Source organism: Thunnus maccoyii, chromosome 1 (assembly GCF_910596095.1).
Source record: "Thunnus maccoyii chromosome 1, fThuMac1.1, whole genome shotgun sequence".
Classification (NCBI taxonomy): domain Eukaryota; kingdom Metazoa; phylum Chordata; class Actinopteri; order Scombriformes; family Scombridae; genus Thunnus; species Thunnus maccoyii.
The window spans coordinates 32,187,226-32,208,028 of NC_056533.1; the positions used below are offsets into that span (position 1 = coordinate 32,187,226).

A 20,803-nucleotide genomic window follows, 5' to 3' on the forward strand; every position below is an offset into this window, starting at 1 on the left:
GCTCGGGACAGTAAGCCACTGTAAAAGCTTATTTATGGCTGCATCAACAGCTGACCTCCAAACAAGGATATCTCCACTGCACTACTTAAAATTACTGTTATATTGTTGTGTCAACAAAGTACATATCTACTGCATGTGTCTAACTGGGCATGTATGTAAATGTTTTTGGTTAGAAGGTAATAATATGTAAAACAGTTTAAGGTTATGAAAGTCAAACCACAATATAACTAAAGACTTACAAACTAAGGAGTTTTCTGCTGTACGTTTGTCCTGTTCAGTCAACTTAGAACACTTTTATTGGCCTGTGTGTCTCAACTGTGTCCAACCTAACATGCTCTGGTGTTTTTTCTAAAGCTGTGTATAAGTTTGTTCTCTCAATTTGAATAGTATGACATTGTAATTTTACAATTTTTTATTTCATCATTCATTTTATGTTTTCCTCTGACCACAGTGTCGGCCAGATGGTCGGTCCACCACTTTGCTTCACACTGAAATATCTCAACATTTGGATAAATTGCTATGACATTTTGTACAGACATGCACCATCCCCTGACAATCAATCCTAATGATTTTGTTGTTCCTCTGACTTTTCCTCTAGCACAACCATGCAGTTGACATTTGTAGTTTTGAGAAAATATTTCAACAACTATTGGATAGATGACCATGAAACTTGGTGCACACATTCATGTCTGCCTCAGGATGAATTATAACAGCTTTGGTGATTCCTTGACTTTTCATCTAGCGCGTGTGTTGTGTTCAATTCTTTGGTTAATTGAGCAAATACCTGCAAAACTAATGACGTTCCCATCAGTCTCAGCTGTAGTTTGTGTTTACTGATCATAAGCAAATACTACCTTATTATGCTAAACTAAAATGCGAACATAATGTCACCTGCGAATGGTAATTAGCATTTGCATTGTTATTGTGAGCATGTTAGCAGCAAGTACAAGTACAGCCCATAGACTGTATATAAAGCAGCTAGTGTAGATTTAGACTGCAGTCACACAAAAATTTGCTGGGCCAAATTTACTTGAATGGTGTGGCCCAAAGCAAGGGGACAGTAAATATGATGGGTAAGGTTGTAAACATAAACTGCAGGTGCACACATTCATGTCTCCCTCAGGATGGCTGCTAGCATTGCTAGCGGGCTAACAACAGCAGGCCACAAAGTTGTAAATTATACAGCTTTTCATCAAAGTACTTTGGAACAACTGTGTTGTGTGTAAAGTACAATATATCCTCTGCGTTATTTAATTGGTGGCAGAAAACAAAGGTACTGTATGTCATGATAACAAGAAGCCCATGAAATGTATGTGTTAATAGAATAAAAAGGTACAATATAGGATTTTAAAAGTTTTTTAAAGGTGTTTTTTGTGTGTATTGCAATTTGATTAATGTGTGTATTTGTGTCAACATAACAACATTGTTTACTGCTCTGCTGTTGCTATGCTCCGTGTTATTTCCTTTCCTTTGAGACTTGGATTGATTTCTTAACAAGTTGAAGGAGATTTAATTTTCACAAAAAAACAAGTACACCCCGCCCTTGTTCTAAACTCACCAAAGCACATCAGCTTTGAGTGCCACTTCATCCGCCTCACTCGTCCACTCAAATCATTTCAGCCGGGATGTGACTCAGATGACAGAGGAATGAGGCAACAACAATCCTGACTCATCTGACGCACAGTACCTGTGTGAGTTCACAAAGTCACACGTCATTCGGTAGCCTGATATAGACCAGAGACAAAGGCGTGGATGAAACCCGAGCTCGTCTGACTCCTTTCTGTTGCCATGACGACAGCAGCCGTTTCCAATGCCTCTGTGAGAAAAAACAAAAAAGTCTCAAAGGACCTGTGACCAGAAGCTCCGCCCACTCAGGGGAATTCACAAATCTAACCTGGCAACCAGGCAATCTGGCAACTGAAAATTAATACAATCAAGTTATTTAGATTTTGGGAAACGGTGTGGTTACAAATGGACTCTCTCCAAACCTCACAACCGTCTTGCTCTTCTCTTGTCCATTAACTCATTTCCATCCCTGTCCTGAGTGGCTTTTTCACAGCGTGCAACTGGAAGCAGTTTAGGGTGTGTTGCTATTGCTGGCAGGTGCACGAGCAGGTTGAGCAGGTTGTTCCCTGAATGCTTCTCTGTTGGGCCCTCCTCCTTGCTTCTCTCTTCAGGCCGACTGCTGATTCACTCTCACATGTTGGCAGCTCAGTGGAGAGATTTCTTTGCCTGTGCACCTGTTCTCATCTGATATAACCTAAGCATAAGGTAAGAACTTACTGGGGAAGGATTTATTTCTTTGTCCTCTTTCATTTTCTCAGGAAATATGTGAGACTATAAAAACTATAAAACTATGAAACTACTAATACTAAAAGACTGTAAAATATATTTAATAAGATTTGAGTCGCTGTTATATTTTTAAGTTAAACTAAAAAAAAAAAAAAAACACCTTCTTTTTAAGGAGAGATTTTAGAGTAAAATACTTTTTTCACGATCAGTTTTATATCTGGTGACTGTAAAATGAGTCCGTTAAACATAAAATGTGTAAAATGTGTATAATTTGGCATTCCCTGGCAGTTTTTCGGAACAGTTAGCTCTTTGGAAGGAGTAAAAATAGAGTATCAGAAACACTGATGCTTTCATTTCAATGTGAGAGTTCATCGCAAGGTGTCGAAACATCCCAACAAGAGGCGACACACATACTGAATGACCTTACATAACCTAGACAGGGCAATAAATACAATACAGATACACAAATGAGTCAGTCAAAAGTTAAAGCTCTGTAGCACAGTGAAGTACTTGGGGTTAGAAGAAGCAGTTAGAAATTTACTTGAGTAAAAATAGCAATGTAAAGGCACTCCATTACTTTCTTTTTCTTTAGGTGAAAGTATTTTGTAACAATATGCATTTAGAGTATCAAAAGTAAAAGCAATCATTATAAAAAAAATGGCCCCTGTCAGTGTCATACAATTATATAACTGGCTCATTATTATTGATGCAAGTGGTACTTAGATGTTGTAGTCGGTTGAGGTGGAGCTTATTTTAAGTGCTTCATATACTGTTGTGTATTTTAATTTATAGAAATACATCACATTTTATAAATGGTGTGTATGTAAAAACCTAATCTGTAACTTATAACTATAGCTGTTAAATTAATGTAGTGGAGTACAAAGTACACAAATTACCCCTGAAATGTAGTGCAGTATAGGTATTAAGCTCTAATTTTAACTACTTCATAGTGTTGGGTAGTTTAATGTATAGAAACATTATTTTATAAATTTGTAAATGTTGTATATGAAAAACCTACATTTATTTAGAGCTGTTAAATAAATTTAGTTCAGTAAAAAGTACAATAATTACCCCTGAAATGTAGTGGAGTATAAGCATTAAGTAGCATAAAATCTAAGTAAAACTACCTTAAAATTGTACTTTAGTGACTCTACTTAGCTGTACTTTGGCATTTTCAGCCACTGCTTGGGATATTTTCTCACACAGATATTGAGGTTGTATGACATAAATTATATTGTTATAAGATGAGGTGAACTTTAAATGAATTGACTGATTCACAGGCTAAATGTCAGGTAATTAGTGTCAGTAATTGCAAGTGGATTGAAGGAGTTCCAAGAGCGTTTACAGGATGTGTGTGAGTGTTTTTTGAGTCTATGTGTGTGTGTGTGTGTTTATATGAGACTCTCTGCAAAGTCACGGCTGACAGGGCTGTTGAGGTGATAACTGATACAGGCTCTGACAACACCAGCAGAGTGGGGACTCTTTCCAACAGGCGGCTCTCTGAGTGCGAAGGGTCAGAGGCAAACATCTCCCGTTGATGAGACGCTGACGGCCAAATAGTCTCTCAGCAGGGCCGGTAGTTCACTGCTGCAGTTTTTAAGAACAGGTGGAAAGAGTTGTTCCACTATGCCCACTTTGATGGCGGATGTGAGGATATTTCTGACTCTGAACAGGATGTTCTTTGAATGCAAAACAGGAAACTCTGGTTTGAAATTAAAAAGCCTACACATGCCATACCAACAGACAATAGTGGTAACATTTGTCCTTGCAGATATAAATCAATAAACATCACCTGAAACATTTTTTGAGACAAGTTTAAGTTGTGCTGACGTTTACAAAACAAAGCAGTGCCTCTACAGAGCTGCTTGTTTTGGTTGTACATGAACTCAATTACAACTGATTCACAGCAGCCTAATTAGACTTCTATCCTCCACAGATTGTACTTTGGGATTCACGCTTCAGTATGCTCTGCTAGCAAAAAAATAAAAATAAAAACAACTTTTATTTAAAAATTAACTTGTTCCAAGCAATAAATTAGCAAGCAGTACTTAATTTTATAATCCTACATGGAACTAAGTGCAAAGTCACTGTACTGATAGTAGAGAGTAGAGACACTTTTACAGAAATTGTAATAAAAATGTAAATAAATGAGAGATATATGCAACTTTTTTCTTCTTCTTATTTATTTATTTAAATGTAACAAACGTGACATAAAAAGCAAGAGATCAGTCAGAGAATATTAAAAAAAACAGACTAAGGAAAGAGGAGAATTAAAAAGGGAAAAATATTTGTAGCTTGTAGATTTGCAAAGTAGGAGAAGCTGCTGGTCCTGGACATACTTTTAAATGTCTAATTTTTAAGTTTTCATTCACTGATATCCTCAGCCATCAGTTTTAATTATTTCAACTTTGTTTCTGAGAAATCGTGTTTTTTTTCTATATGGCTATAATACTACAATACCCATAAGCCCCAGCTGTTGAACTGTAGTACTGTAAATTCAGGACACTTCTGAGTTGAAACTGGGAGTAAAACACAGCACCATAACTGCCAAATTTATCCAAAATTGACACAGAATCTGAAACTGAACTGATTAAATGTATTGTCAAATTTCTTCAAAGTGTAATCTTTAGCTTCTGCTCACAATTAGTTGTGCATGCAACAGAATTCTGAATGTTTGTCTTCATTGAAAACACTCGGCAACTCTATTTTGTCTGGTGACAACTTGGCAGGTAAATTCTTTTTTACATTTAGCAGCCATTAGCAGCTAAGTCAGAACATCAACCTTTGATTTGAGAGCAATAAAGATGCTAAAATCAAGATTTTCAAGCAGGTTCACAACTGAGAATATTAATCTGTAGGTGCAAGCGAACCGGTTAGTTTACTCCTGTTACTATTATTTTCACAGCTGCTATTAGCGTTATTACACTACCTCTAAATTGCTCACCCCTTCCCCTTGTGTTGGTGAGCTGTTTTCTTCAACGATGCCCCCCTTGTTGTATCACCATCAAACTTGAACAGTGTGATTGATCCTGGGTTCACCCAGCGGGCTGCACCATCAACAACCCACTGGTTTTTCCACTGATTTCACACAGAGCAAAGAAAATACAGAAACATGGCTGATGTAATGTGTGGACGATAAACAAGCTTGTTGAAAAACGAACCACAGACAAACATTTCTGGCTCATTAGTCATTGACAACCAATACAGTGCACGCTTCCGCAAACATACTTCCACTGCTATATTTATTCATGAATGATGGTTTCATCTTTTGCGAGTGGAGAGTAGCGATTTGTATATGAAAAACTGTGGATATAAATGTTTTGGGTAACATTTTAGGGTACATGGATTATTGTGAAATGATGCATGAATGAACTTTTTCATTGCTTTTTAACATTTTTTTCTCTTTATTCTTAGCTTATCCCTGTATCTTAGTGTATTAATCTATGTTTTTATGTGAGGCACTTTGAATTACTTCCATTGTATGAATGGCGTGATATAAATAAATGTTGATTGATTGATTGATGATTCATGTAATACCTCATGCATCAGGAATGTACAAAAATTAACAGTATCTCATGCATGCCCTTATGCAGGAACAATGCGTTAATTAATGTGACAACTAAGGAATTTCAGTCATGATTTTTTTGAGTCATTAATGATGTTCATGTCGTCAAGTCTGCAGTTAAATGGACGGGATAAAAAAACGGACCAGTCACACAGTAGTGTATGCAGTATGTATTCTGTCTGTCTTTACCAGAAATTTGATTGCATTCTTACAAATGTGACATGATAAGGTAATGGCTTTGAATTATCAATCAAGTTTGTAAATATTATGAATGAGTTATCTTAATCAGGTTGTGAGCTTTAAGGCAATAAAATACATAAAATATTAAAATGTTTTCACCTTTTCTCAGCTAAATAACTGATCTTTATAATTTAATTTGCATTTGTAATTTTTCCAAACACATGATGTCTAAATAAACAGAAGGTATTTGAGAGGTCATACAGATGACTGATGCATAAGGAACAAATGGTTAATGTGTTTTCACAATTATGCTACCATTAATCATATGGTATTTATTAGTATTAAAGAAGGACCGGGTCACCGCTTTATTTGAAGAGCCACAGACATTATGAAGTCATGAAAAAGTAATGCTTAGTTAATCATGATTACAACACTTTGAATACATTTGCCCTATAGTGACTGATTGGTTTTCTAGCCCGTCAGTTTAACTGCATACTGAAGTATGAAGAAGGGATCTTTTAATGGTTGGTATGAAAAGGAAGAATGATAACAGAAGGAAAACGTGTCAGTGTTAATAAGGACCCCTGACTTTTGTTTTAAGACAGACTTGAAAAAAGTGAACCTATCCTTTAATAACTCAGGAATTGTAATGACTGAAATTGTTGAAGTCGTTGCATTAATTAACGTATCGTTCTTGCATTAAGGCATGCATGAGATACTGTTAATTATTGAATATCCCTGATAGTTCATGAAGTATTAGATGAACGAAGTAATGATTTTTCATGCATGAAGTTATGCATTAATTCATGATTATTTATACACCCTTATCATAAAGTGTTATTACTTTTTGATTGCATGGAGAAGCACTGACACCATTCACTGGTGTCAACAGGTTTATTAGAAAATATGTTATTTTCAGTTTATTTTCAATCAGTGATTCCACTTCTAAGTTGTTAATATGCAGTAATGTGTTTCAACAGGTAAAACCAGAAATGTAATAATCCCAGATTTGCATGTTCACACCTCCGTTGCTGCAGGCAGCAACATTGCACACTATAGAACCTCTTGCACTGATCACAACAAGATTCAGTTCAGAGCAAAGCAACATTCACTCGCAGTGAGAGAGCCCTGTAGGGAATAACTGGAGCTGCAGTCATTTGTGTATTGGACTGAAGCTGAGGACATATAGCTCACAGGCCACCTGTGTAAACTCATGTTGTCAAAAAGTCACCAAACTCACTGCAGATTGTGTTGAACTGTGCTAACTCGCTGTGTAACAATTCAGGGATGACAGCGTTGAGATTTACCAACAGGCTCCTAATATAGCAGCCGGGGATGTTGTGTTCATGATGTTGTGGCCCACGTTCACCACACCATCAAGTGAACATTCTGTGAAAGACTGCGGTTGCACAGGATTAGTTGCTCAAGGATTTTCATTATGACTTGTGTCAGTGCAGCTGACCTGCGCTGTTAAAGCAGGTGACTTTGCGCTCCTGGGAAATGGGAACAGACAGGGATGTCTTCATGCACGCTGAGTCTTTGTGTGTGGTCGGGGAGAGTTTGAAGGCTGTGAGGGACACAAGGTTTACACCTGCGGCTCCTTCCTGATGATCTTTCTCCTGAGTGGGTGATGAGCAGACTCTTCGTTCAATGAAAGAAAAAAGAGAAGATAATTATTCAGCTGTTTAGTTTTCATTTGAATTTGTGATACATTTATATGCACGCTTGAATCTCTTTACAGTTTGATTGAAAATTACAAGGCAAAGACTTGTAATTATTATATTCCATATACAGTAATTATATAGTGAAACCAATACCATGGACACCCACACAAACACTCACAGTGGATGCATTGTGATAAAAGCAGTCAACCGTGTCTTATATGCAATGTTGAAATATTATTTACATCTAACAAGCTTGACAAATAAAGCTCTTTAGTTTTGTTCCCAGTTTCTGAATAGATGACTAGCTGCTTATTTTAAATGATTTTATACCACAGTTACATAATGTAGAACGGGGGATATAGTTGAAGTCAATATCACAATAATAATAACATGATATTATAAGAATAATTTCTGATATAAATGTATTGTATATTGCGGAGCTCTCAACCATATCACATGGTCTTCAATAACAGATGAAGTTTGTTCATTTGCCATGGAACTGTGAATGCTCAAAACGTGACTTTATTGAGAGCACTTTTAGGACTTTTTGTCATTCACGTTGGCCTAAAAAGGTGAGCTTGACAGTTCATTCTTGACCTTGGAAACAGAAGTTTCCACTCCACTCAATGTCCACTTACTTGCTTATGCTGGAGCTTTTGACCAACTTGAGCTTTAAACATTTAAGTTAAAGGGGACATATCATGCTTTTCTGTTATTCTTATTTTATTTGTTTAAATGTATTTTTATTCATATAGAGCCAAATCATAACAGAAATTATGATCAATCATTGACAAGAAGTTTAAACACAGTCAGAGGTCCAAAACTTGAGGTGAACGTATGTAAAAATGCCCTCTGAAGGTCAAAACCCAGGACTTCAGCCTCCTTTGAGCGCTCTGTTTGCAATGTTACCTCTACTTCTACCATGTGACGGCATCAGATTGTTCGTGCCTGCACACAAATGGCCCTCAATTTCATAGCCTTTGTTGCTAAGGTTGTTCCGTGGGAAACGAGAAAAAGAAATGAAATCCTTCTACTACTGTTTGTTTACGTGGCCTCCAGAGCCGGTGGAAGTCTCCCGAGGGGCAGCCTCTCTTGATGACCGGGCTCATCGGGAGGGGAGCCTTAAAGAGACAGGAGCTAAAACGGCCTGTTTCAGACAGACAGAGGCTGAACTGAGGGGCTGCATAAAGGGCCAGTATAAGATAATTAAGAAGTTTTTTGAACTGTAAATCATGCAAAGATATTCCAGTAGAGCCCCAGAATATAAATATATGATATTTCCTCTTTAAACGTTTATAACAACATGTATGTCCTAAAACTGATCAGAAAAAAAAAAAATGTTCCATGACAACTTAGCAAACTTCATCTGCTGAAAAAGGCAGTCAAGAGTTCCAGACAAAGTAAGTGGACCTTGACTGGAGATTGTTTTGTCAACAGCTGTTTCCAAACCCAAAAATGAACCTGACAGGCTCAACAATGAGTTCAATGTAATGAGATGTGTTTCACTGTTATTCATTAATTACATCATACAAAATTCTTTGTTACACAAACATAATCAACATATTTTTGTTATTTTTGATTTGTTGGGAATATGATATCATCATTGTTGATAAACATACACATCTAGGGTACCATCAGATTGTTCAAATGTGAATCTGACCCTGCTCAACTTTTGGCACTTTAAAACAGCAATGAATTGTATTTATTTGAAGAAATGAAATAACACTTTATGTTCTTTCTTGTGTTTCAGAGCGAAACCAAAGGGGAGAAATGGGGCTGCATTTAAAAATCACAGCAAGTCTCCTTCTGCTTGTTCAGGCCTTTCACCTGGCAGCGCTCCAAGATTCAACCGACTCTCCGGGGCGTACAATTGATAAAAGTTGGCTCCGTGATCTTGCCAAAAATCTTGCCGGAGGTCAAATCACTGCAGCTGAAGAGGAAAGAGAAAATGATCAGGGAGCTGTTACTGATATGGAGTCAACTAATGATTACAGCAGTGGGATAGCATCCGGCTCCATGGTAATATATAACGAAAGAGAGGAGAATGAAACCAGTCAAGAGAAGAGTGCAAATAAAACATCCGATGATCTGGGTGTTGTCATGACCACCGAGCCTCCCACATTCCCAAATGTTACAACCAAACAACCTGAATTGACTAATACCACTGCGAGTACAGATTCCACAAACTCAAGCCAAACTAACATGACAGAGACCGAAGAGGAATTTCATAACTCAACAGCAACTCCTCAAAACGCCACCACTCATCTGATTGCACAAAACTCCACCAGCTTTCCAGATGCTTCCAATCGCACTGATTTACAGACGACAACCATGGCTCCGGAGAGAAACGTTACACAAGAAGTCACGACAAAATCTGAAGAAGATACACGTTTAACCAACACAACAATGAATGTTACATCCACAGCAGCACCTGATATAAACAAGACAGCCACCAACTCTTCATCTACAACCGTGTTCCCTTCTGAGACCACAGAAATTATCCCCGAGACTCCGACTGCTGCTGCTCCGAACACACCTGAGAAGGCCAACCTGACAGACAAAAATGCAGCCTCGGGGAGCAACTCAGAAAGAGGTACTGCTGCAGTTTCAGATGTCAGAATATCTGGTGCACATTTCCGTGTCCAGAAAATGGGTTTGTGTGTCTTCCTAGCAGCATGACATAACTTTACAGACAAATACGAGGGGAAAAAATAGCATTTCTGTGATATTCTGAGCCCTTCAGACTGACTTGTGTTGAGGTTTGATGGATAACAGAAAGCAATAAGGCAACAAAACACCTTTAGAAACTTAAAAGTAACACTACACTCCTTACCCAAGAGCACATATCACTGGAGCTTGTTTAGCACATTGCTTTTTCCGCCCTTTCCCTGACCCACATTTGCCTGCATCTATTTTCCCACTGGCAGAGGACAAACGCCCCTTCTTTCAATGGAAAAGGTTGAGAGTTAGGGTTTCAGGTGCTATTGATGTTGCTGCTATGAGTGAAGGGGTCTATTACAACCACCTTCTCAGCAGGACAATGAAACCCTGTTTTAGTGGGGAAAAACCTGAAAAAGGTGGTCAGGGACCGAGGTCAAAGATACTTGTGCTCTCTCTGCAGGGGCATGAGACTAGTCTTTGGTGTCGACTGCAAGATCAAGGAGATATGACTGCAAAATGCCTCTATCTATCTATCTATCTATCTATCTATCTATCTATCTATCTATCTATCTATCTATCTATCTAGAAACTGCCATTAGAGAGTGGGTGAGGAGGTGGGATTAAAATAAAACTCATATCACATGGACAGATGTGACAGAAGGACATAACACTTATAGATGATGGCAATAAACAGAGGGAAAACAGTTATGAAACTGTGGGCAGCACAGACGGCTCCACAGTTACCGTGACAGGCACAGCGTGTGCACAAAAACTTTTCAAAAATACAGAGATAAACATAGAGTTTATAAATATGAGCCTGGAAGGCAACTTTACTTTTACTGCCATCAATATTAAAAACATGCACTCACACAGATGCTTGACCTTCCTTGACTGAGGCAACATACAGTTTTTTTATAAATTGCAATCATGTTTGATCAGTGTACAGTCATGCTAGCAGCTCTGTTAGAGTGTACTTAGGCACAGATTTTATTTTGTTCTAATGCTAACATGCTCACAATGACAATACTAACATGTTATTGTTTAGCATGTATGATATTTACTATGTTCACAATCTTAGTTTAGCATGTTAATATGGTAATATTTGCTAAAAAGCAACTTAGTTTGAATGTAACACATTGCTCAAGAGCATATATATAACTGTTGCATGTTTAGCACTTGCTTTTTCTGCCCTCTCCATCTACCTCATTTGCCTGCCTGTAGCATGCTAACATTTGCTAATTGGCACTAAACATGAAGTATAACTGGGGTTGATGGGAATGTCAATACCTTTGCAGTTATTACAACATAAACTAAAGCATTAAACACATTATTATTTTGACCTGATGATGGTGCCAGATGAAAATTTAAAGCCTCATCACTAGGAGTCATCCTCTGGAGGACATGAATGTTCAAAATTTTGTATCAATCCATTCAGTAGATGTTGAGATATATCACTGGATGAGTTAAAACTATGATATGTGAACATTAAGGGTATCACCGCAGTCATTGGGATTCATCCTCAGGGGAACATGAACATATGTACTCAATTTAATACCAATCCATCCAATAGTTGCTGAGATATTTCAGTCTGGAGCAAAGTGGTGTATCGATCACATCGACCGACATTGTCATCCATAGAGCCATGACTAGCCAAAAACACTTCAACACCTGCAAGGGGTATATTAGAATTTTCTGTTGAGTCTTTGTTAAATTTGCCAGACAAAAAAAAGAAAACATTAATATGACTTGACTTCAACTGTAATACATATTTGTTGGCCACATTTCAAAAGCTTTGTTTGAAAATTCACATAAGGGACAGTGGGGTCAGAGGACCAATCAATCATGTCCTTCCAATTTTTACTTAAAATGTTTTCTATGCAGGCACAAACAAAACAAAATTAGAACAAATATTTTCACGCATATTTTATTATATTTACTCTCAAATCATTTCAAATGAAAATAATGCAGTTAAAGCTAAAACAAAAACAAGAAACGAAATACATGTGTTTTTGGTTCAATTTGCCCCAGGTTAGGGGTAAATTAGAGATTAGATCCTAGCAGTGGGTAAATTGAGCCAAACAGAGCCACTGAATTATTTATGTGTGATTCTGGATAAAATACAAATGTAGTGTTTCTATGTCAAAGGGTACTGATGACAATTCTGTCACTTCTGTCACAGAAATAGCCTTTTTCTCTGCCGTTGCCTCAAAACACAAACAGAGAAAAGAATGAAAATGTCTTTGAGTAATTTCAACAATTAGACTTTGTAAAGTATGAACTTTCTATGGTTTAAAGTTTGATTGTTAGAATTGTTCGTGAATAAATGCTTAATGTGTCACTTGTATTTTTAACTGTATGTCCTTTAATAAGACTCACGAATGATCCATGTGAGATCCATGGAGAGTTTTTTCAATCATGTCGTTCAAATCCTCATGCACGCAGTTAACAGTATGGAAACTACTGTATGTTCAGTCACATTTCACCTTATTTAGATGATGAGCGCAGTCTGCTGCTTTAAAATATTCAAATGCATTCAAGAAATTATCATGATTTTGGCATGTTAATTGCATTAATTATCGCAACGTAAATTAGACGAATCTGCACAGCTGACTAAATGGGTTGTGTATCTATACAGAGTGCTGCCACTGGAAACACAATTTCAAAAACCCATTTTAGACATAATTATCTGATAATTGTCCCTGAAAGATGGGAGTTGATATAAATAATTTTGTTCCTGAAAAATTATTTATTACTCTCTCCCACCCCCTTGTCCCCTCATTGCTCCAATAAAGGTTTGGCATCAGATTCCCAAAAGAGTAAAAGGCACGGAGCTTGGGGGGCTGTGCTGGGAGTAGCAGTGGCTGTGGTCTTTGTGGGACTGGTGGCCTACATCATCCTGAAAAAGAAACACCAGAAGGGTTTCTCGCACAGGAAACTGGTTGAGGAGTTCCCTTCAGATCCAGGTACGTTGGCTCCCACTTAAACACTCAGCTTACAAAGTACATGCTTGAATTTATATCTATTCTAAAGAAAAATACCACCGTAGGTCATTTGTAATGATGTTATCTGTGAATGCTTAGTCATGATTTAGCTGGAGTTGCAACTTGATCTGACAAAGTCTATGAATAAATAAAAATCTGGTATGTGGGTGGAAGATTATCAACTCAAAAAGTAAAGCTAAAATAATACTGTGCCAAATATGATGCCAAATATAATCACTCACTGATTCACACATGCATGCTTGCTCTCTTATTCACTTTCTTGTTGAGTGTTAGATGACAAGATCGATACCATTCTCATGTCTACGCTGAATATGAATGATCACAAGCAGCTGGTTAGTTTAGCTTAGCAAAAAAAGTGGAAACAGGGGGGAACAGCTAGTCTGGCTCTGGTCAAATGTAATAAAATCCACTTACCAGCACCTTTAAAGCTCATTGATTAACATAATTTGTTTGTTTAATCCATACACAAACTGAAGCGTAAAATTGACCAGGCAACCAGTGAAGACTCCAGGGGCAAGATACATAAGACTGTGTAGATTCATGACTAAAACTGTTTGCACACACAAAGCCAGAATTATGCATACGCCTTCTTTTTATTAGATTTTTAAAGCCGTGTGTACGCATGGCTCTATTTTATAAATCTCATTCATAGTGGAACTAGATGCACGTGCACAAGTGTTACTTCCACTCCCACAATTAGCCATTAATGGATGAAGACACACCCTTCATTGGCCGTTTTCCTATCAGTGTGCTGCATGTCAATGAAACAAATGGGAAAGAAGAATTGCAGTTCCTCACATTGTGTTGTAACAGTGAGGTTTTCCAACAGCACCAGAGCAGCTGTCATTACACGTGACCTTTACACATATGTTGCACACCTCACCTCTCCATGTCCCTGTCACCTGCAATATCTTTTTTCTTTTTTTTTTCTTAAATTATTGTGAGCAGTTCAAGCTTCCCATGTGGTTGCCTGTAATATTATGTGATATGTCCAATAGTATTTTGCTGTAAATGCAGTTTTCAACCAACAGCAGTGACCTGTGTTGTATTATTTGGTGTATGGTGTGATTGTTGCTTTTTTGCTGATGCTGTATGTGTAACAACATGGACGTCTAGTATTATAATGATGTGTTTCCTTTTTTTATTTGGGTTGGGGTTGAGAGTATTGCTGCACCCCTGCACCTCCTACAAGACTTGTTTTCATGGCTGTGGCTGTTTTACCCTGTTTCCAGTCTTTGTGCTAAGCTAAGCTAACTGGCTGCTAGTTTTAGCTTCATATTTACCGTACAGACATGAGATTATTATAGATCTTTTCATCTAACTTTCAGTAATAAGCATATTCCCAATATATGGAACTGTCCCTTTAAGCCCTTGGTTGCTCTGTGTCTCTTTTTCTTTGTATCTCTACACACACACACACACACACAGAAGCACATTACTCCATCACCCTCTAGTAAGGTAACCTTACCATGCAAAACAGGGTCATGTACTATGACACTTTGTAATTTGTCTCATTCTTACCAGGAACCAAGAGAAAGGTGGTTCTTTGTTGCCACAGTTCCCTTACGACCCGCATAATTAACCTTCCTCTTAATGTTTAAATGAAATTAATTTACATATTTTTTTCTGCACCAGTATACAGAGCTGCATCGCTAATCAGCTATAGCGCATTAAACAGCTTAAATATCAAAATGCAAATATCAAGATATGTCAGTTTAAATACCAAATGCTGCGGTCCTTATTCTTCAGTACCAAGAGGCTCGTAAGCTACATGTAAGTGTAAGTTTATTTGCATTTATCGCTGTGCCCCTGATGACTTAGCTGTCAATCAAACATGAAAACCAGCACACCCACTCAGAGGCTTGAAGACTAATGGAGCATTTCTGATAAACACGCATACCATGTGTGTACCATACCAGACCATATTATTTACTTACATTATTTCTGACTCGACAAGGAGATGAGAAATTGTGATTTCAGTTGGATTTCAAACATCAGTAATTACCAAATGCCATCTACAAAACCTACCATATACATACAAGTCATCAATTCTATTATACAATATAGCCCCAAATTTACAGTAAAATCAAACCCTGTTTTTTTATTTCTATTTTTTAAGGTATCATAACATCAGCCTATCAAAGAATCTGTTGGGAATTGTGTTTTTTTCTTCTTGGGAAATTTACCCTGCAGATTCAGCTCCACCGTTTCTCCACCCTATCTGTGTGCTGAAGTTGTTATTTTGTGGTTAAGTGTAATTTACTTCTTTGGTGTGCCCATTCAACCTCAATCTGCCTTGTTTACTCTTACTTCAGTCAGGTGTAGTGATTTCCTATATTTTGCAAAATTACTTTTAAAAAGCTCCAGAGATCTGGTGAGAACTTGTTGCATTCATGAGGAGAGGACAATACTGATTCAACAGAAATAATGATAGTTCATTCACAGAGAGCTGCCTCCCTCCTGGATGAGCTGAATAGATTTTATGCCCGTTTTGAAGTTGTTAACACCAACCTCCCGCCAACATGACCAATGCTCTGGTCATTGCTGAGGTGGACAAGTTGTTCAGGCGTGTCAACATCCACAAAGTGACTGGGCCAGAGGGTATCCCAGGCTGGGTGATCAGAGTGTGTGGAGCGCAGCTGGCTGGTGTGTTCATGGACATATTCAACCTCTCCCTTTCCTTGTGTGGTCCCCTCCTGCTTCAAGTCATCCACCATTGTTCTGGTAGCGAAAAAAAGCAAGGTGACATGCTTTTTCATGGCGTCCTGTTTCCCTCACTCCCATAGTGAGCAAATGCTTTGAGAAACATGTTAAAGACCTAATCTGTAGCATGTTACCACCCACCCAGGACCCTTACCGATTGGCTTACAGACAAAACAGATCGACGGACGATGCCAACACTCCACACCACCTTCACCCACCTGGAGAAGAGGAATTCTCATGTGATGATGCTGTTCGTAGATTATAGTTCAGCATTCAACACCATAGTCCTCTCTGGACTAAACACCAAACTTAGGGACCCTAGGACTCAACCCCAGCCTGTGTGGCTGGATCCTGGGTTTCTTGTCGTGTCGACGCCAGGTGGTGAGGATGGGCTCCAGCACTTCTGCTCCTCAACACAGAAGCCCCCCAGGGCTGTGTCCTGAGCCCCCACCTTTACTACCTGTACCCCCACAACTGCGCGGCCATGAACAGCTCTAACTTGTTGTCGGTTTGCTGACAACACAACAGTGATAGGTCTGATTACCGACAACAATGGAATGGCCTGCAGGAGAGAGAACAACCTGACACAGTGGTGCCAGGAGAACAACCTCTCACTCAACATCAATAAGACCAAGGAGCTGATCATGGACTACAGAAGGAGAGGAGACAGGCTGCACAGAGAGTCTCCAGCTTCAAGCTCCTTGGCATTCACATCACCGAGGACCACACCTGGGATGAGCACACCGGCCATGTGGTGAAAAAGGCACAGCAATGACTCTTTCACCTCAGGCGGCTGAAAAAATTTGGCATGGGGCCTGAGATCCTATGAGCCTTCTACAAAGGCACAACAAAGAGCGTCCTGACGGGATGCATCACTGCCTGGTATTGGAACCGCACTGCTCTCAACCGCAAAGCGCCGCAGAGGGTCGTGTGGACAGCCCAGAGCTTCAGTGGATGTGAGCTTTCCTTCATTCAGGACATTTACAATGGATAGTGTGTCAGTAAAGCCCGAAGGATTATCAAAGACCCCCACCACCCCAACCATGGATTGTTTCAACTGCTACTGTCTGGCAAGTGGTACCACAGCCTCAAGGCCTGGACCAGCAGGCTCCGGGACACTTTTTTCCACCAAGGAACCAGGCTTATGAATAATAGACACTAACGGCCTGTTGCCTTTCTGTCTGTGACACACACACACAGACACACACGCCCAGAACAAACACACACAAAACATGCAAACATCATTTATATTATTTATATTTTTATTGTATTGTATTTTTTAGTACTATTTTTACTGCTATTTCTATTATTTTATTGTGATTGTTGCTGCAGTGTCGAGGAGCCAAAACCCCCAAATTTTACTGCTTTATATTTGTATAATGCGATGTAGCAATGAGGGAATTTTGAATCTTAAGAGAGAGCATTGTACGATGGATTTCTTTGAATGTTGGTTTCAAATGGAAGCTCAAGAAGCGGACCCTTGCTCTTTGATTCTAAAAGAATTTTTATGGTAAAAACTGCTGTACTACAACTGTGAATATGTCAACATGGTGTTACATTGTCTATTGTTGGTTAGATTAAAGATCTGTACACTGCACACAGAGATATTCATCAGGCATTGTCAAATAGTCATCGCAAAGCAGTGCCAGCAATATATAGACAGAAACACATTCATCAGGTGGTTGTAATCTGCATGATTGAAAATCAATCTGCTCTCAGAGTGAACCAATCACAGCTCTGCATCTATACTGTTTTTTGATCCAGAACATATAGATGCTTTGTTTTACATTGTCTGTGTTTGACCATGGTATTTGTAGGATTACAAGTACATCAACAGTAACTGTTGGATTATGACAGTGGTGAAAGTTTTAGGATGATTTTTTTTTTCCATCAATAGAGAAAGACGACTTGTCACAAATGTGGGCATGTAGAGGTAACATTGCAAACAGAAGCCTGGGCTTTTGACTTCATGTTCATCTCATGTCTTGGAACTTTGACTATGTTTAACATAGACATTATAACAGTATAGAAACGACAGAAAATCATGTATGTTCCCTTTAAACTTCCCATGTATATCAGCATTAAAAGGGGGAAATATGGGTTACTTTTCTGTGTATGACAATTTTATATAATGAGGCTTTTAAAATTTAAGTGTAGTAGTATCAAAAAATTAACATTCTCTGGTCTGATTTCCAGTTCTCAGATTAGACAACAACGAGCCTTTGGACTTGAACTTTGGTGGTTCAGCCTATTACAACCCAGGACTCCAAGGAGACAACATCCAAATGAACAACTTTCCAGGGCGCCACAGAAACTGAAAAGACTCCAAGACCAAAGTCATGCACTCCCTTGAAAGAAGGTCTGCCATTATGCTTACTGGCATTTGATAGACAACATCTGTTGTGTGGAGTTTTGTATATAAGACTGTGTAAATGTGACATCTGTTGATGAAAAATTACAAAAGAATTTGTAGGTCTGATGTCAGCCACCACAAATTATACTAAGGTGAGATTCTGCACTGTGTTGAATAGATTTATTGTGTTAAAATGAAAGGGATCACTGAAGGCAATCTATCTGAAGTACACTGCAACAGCCAAAATTAACTGTCAGCCATTTATGTTTGTTGCCAAAGTGAATTAAATGAAGTCTTTTGTAATGGAGAATATGCTTTGCACTCAATGAAGGATGTTTAAAAATGAATATTTGTTATAATGTTTTGTTTGATTTTTAACACCTTTTTTGTCAAAAGTCTTCTAAAGTTAAAAGACAAGCAAAACAAAGAAATTAGCATATAAGCAGACCAGCTAGGATAAATAAACCCAATGTGACTGTTTTACTGCAGCATAAATAACACTACACAGCTGGCCCTTTGAGGCCTTTTCAACAAAATCAGAAGCCATTGTGAACAATAACATTATCCATATCAACAATAACCTGGTGTGTTGGCTTGTGGGAGGCAATAAGAAGTTAAATTTAAACTGTGCGTTCAGCTATTCCACAGTCACAGCCAGAGTTGGAGAATTGAACCGTCAAACCAAAGACTTTGAGAGTTTGTTTTTCTACACCAGCAAGGGAGGTGGTGGGAGGCCGGGTGCTGTTTTGTTATTCATAGACTGAGGTTTTGGTATTCAGGAAGGGAGTTGTGTATTTGGTCTTACGACTACTCAGTAGCAACAACTATATCATCGTAATATACTGCTTAAATCTTCTGACCTCCAGGTGTCCAAACAGAGATTTGATTTTTTCGTAGTGACAGTGTGCACCTCAGAGACTTATATAGCGTTTACCTGCTGCATACCTAGAGCAAAATTAGAGCATATCTACTGCTAAAATTTTTTTTTTTTTAAATTTATATTTTTATTGTTATACTCCTGAGTTTGCTTTGACTTTGAGTCACAACCTTCAGCAGGAAAAGTGTACCTTATGTGACGGATACATGTTTGTTGGGCAAGAAGGGAATAGGCAGGGATCTTCCTATTGTGTGTTTTTGTAATGGAATCTAACAATATTTCTTAATGATAAATTTGGGCTTCCTTTTCTTTATTACAAGAAAAAAAAACAAATACGTGACAAAAATACATTCAGATACATCTTCTCAGTTCCCTCAATCCTTTCACTCCTCATTAACTGCCTGCACTCGATCAATATGCTCCCTGATTATGATTGATATGTGCCTGCATGGACCAAACAGCCAACAATAACTCAGAGATGTGTGATTTCTTTGGTGTGGTTGGATGGTTCGACAGCAGGCAGGGCAGGTCTGATTCCTTCCTTGCTCTAATTTCAGACATCAATCAGTGCAAGGGGCGTTTTGTCTGACTGAGAGATAGGAGTTATGTGTCTCAGTGTTAACGAATCGCAGTGATTACTGCAGTAATAATGCAGGGCAGACGGATAATGGGAGACTTCTACATTGGTTAGAAATGCTTGTAAAATGTAATGAAACTTGATGATGCCTTAATAAACAAAGAAACACCCAAAAATGTTGTCTTCACTTTGTCTCTCAATATTAGAGAAGTATCTCAATATTTGGATTCACTGATGATTTCACAGAAAACATAAAGATAATACCAAACAGAAATGATTTTAATTGATTAAACAGGCAGAAACAAACACATACACAAATACAATTTATTCAGTGTCAACAACATATTTGGATAAGCAAGGGTTTCTTTCATTCATCAGAAAAACCATGCTCTGTGGAGAGATTGGGCCTGTTTTAATTAAGCACACCAATTTCGGATGTGAATGTTTGGCAGGGTGCTGAAATCAATTAAGTGACGCCAAGTCCTTGCTAAAGAATGTACATATTTCATTTGGGGGGGTATTGACAGGTTAATTTACACTTCCAGCTGAGCCAAATTAATTTGAATGAAATTAAACGATTGCTATCTAAATTGAAGCTATGTCAAATTTATTATTGGCTATTCATTTTCTTCAAGCTAAGCCAACTTGCTGGAAATGAGTTTAACCTAAGCCTAACCCAAATCACTGTCTCTTTATCAGATGAGCCTGTGCAACAATAAAAACGGTCAACAGTGCATTATGCTGGAATCCTGAGATTTTTAATTATTTTTAATTGTCAGTACTTGTCGACAGGATGGAGAGACACAGAATCACAACTGAAGATGATTCATGAAGAGCAGAGTTGCATATTTAATTATATTCCATTGTGTTTTTACTTCAAAGCAGCAACACTGTTACAAACTGTTAACATATTATTCAAAATCTCCTTT

The 20,803-nt window shown here is 38.2% G+C and overlaps 1 protein-coding gene across 1 annotated transcript; it reads left to right on the plus strand.

The window, feature by feature from the left end:
* The first annotated feature begins 2,217 nt into the window (after positions 1–2,217).
* muc15 (mucin 15, cell surface associated) lies at positions 2,218–20,031 on the plus strand. The gene is made up of 4 exons (XM_042414516.1): positions 2,218–2,271; positions 9,452–10,294; positions 13,155–13,325; positions 18,264–20,031. Exons 2-4 carry the CDS (start codon positions 9,472–9,474, stop codon positions 18,383–18,385), a joined length of 1,116 nt encoding a protein of 371 aa, XP_042270450.1. The 5' UTR covers positions 2,218–2,271; positions 9,452–9,471; the 3' UTR covers positions 18,386–20,031.
* Positions 20,032–20,803: the final 772 nt, after the last annotated feature.

Coding starts and splice junctions, on each gene's coding strand:
- muc15 (XM_042414516.1), top strand. CDS start 9,472: ATGGGGCTGCATTTAAAAATCACAGCAAGTCTCCTTCTGCTTGTTCAG. Junction 10,295..13,154: donor GGGGAGCAACTCAGAAAGAG/GTACTGCTGCAG, acceptor GCTCCAATAAAG/GTTTGGCATCAGATTCCCAA. Junction 13,326..18,263: donor GGAGTTCCCTTCAGATCCAG/GTACGTTGGCTC, acceptor TCTGATTTCCAG/TTCTCAGATTAGACAACAAC.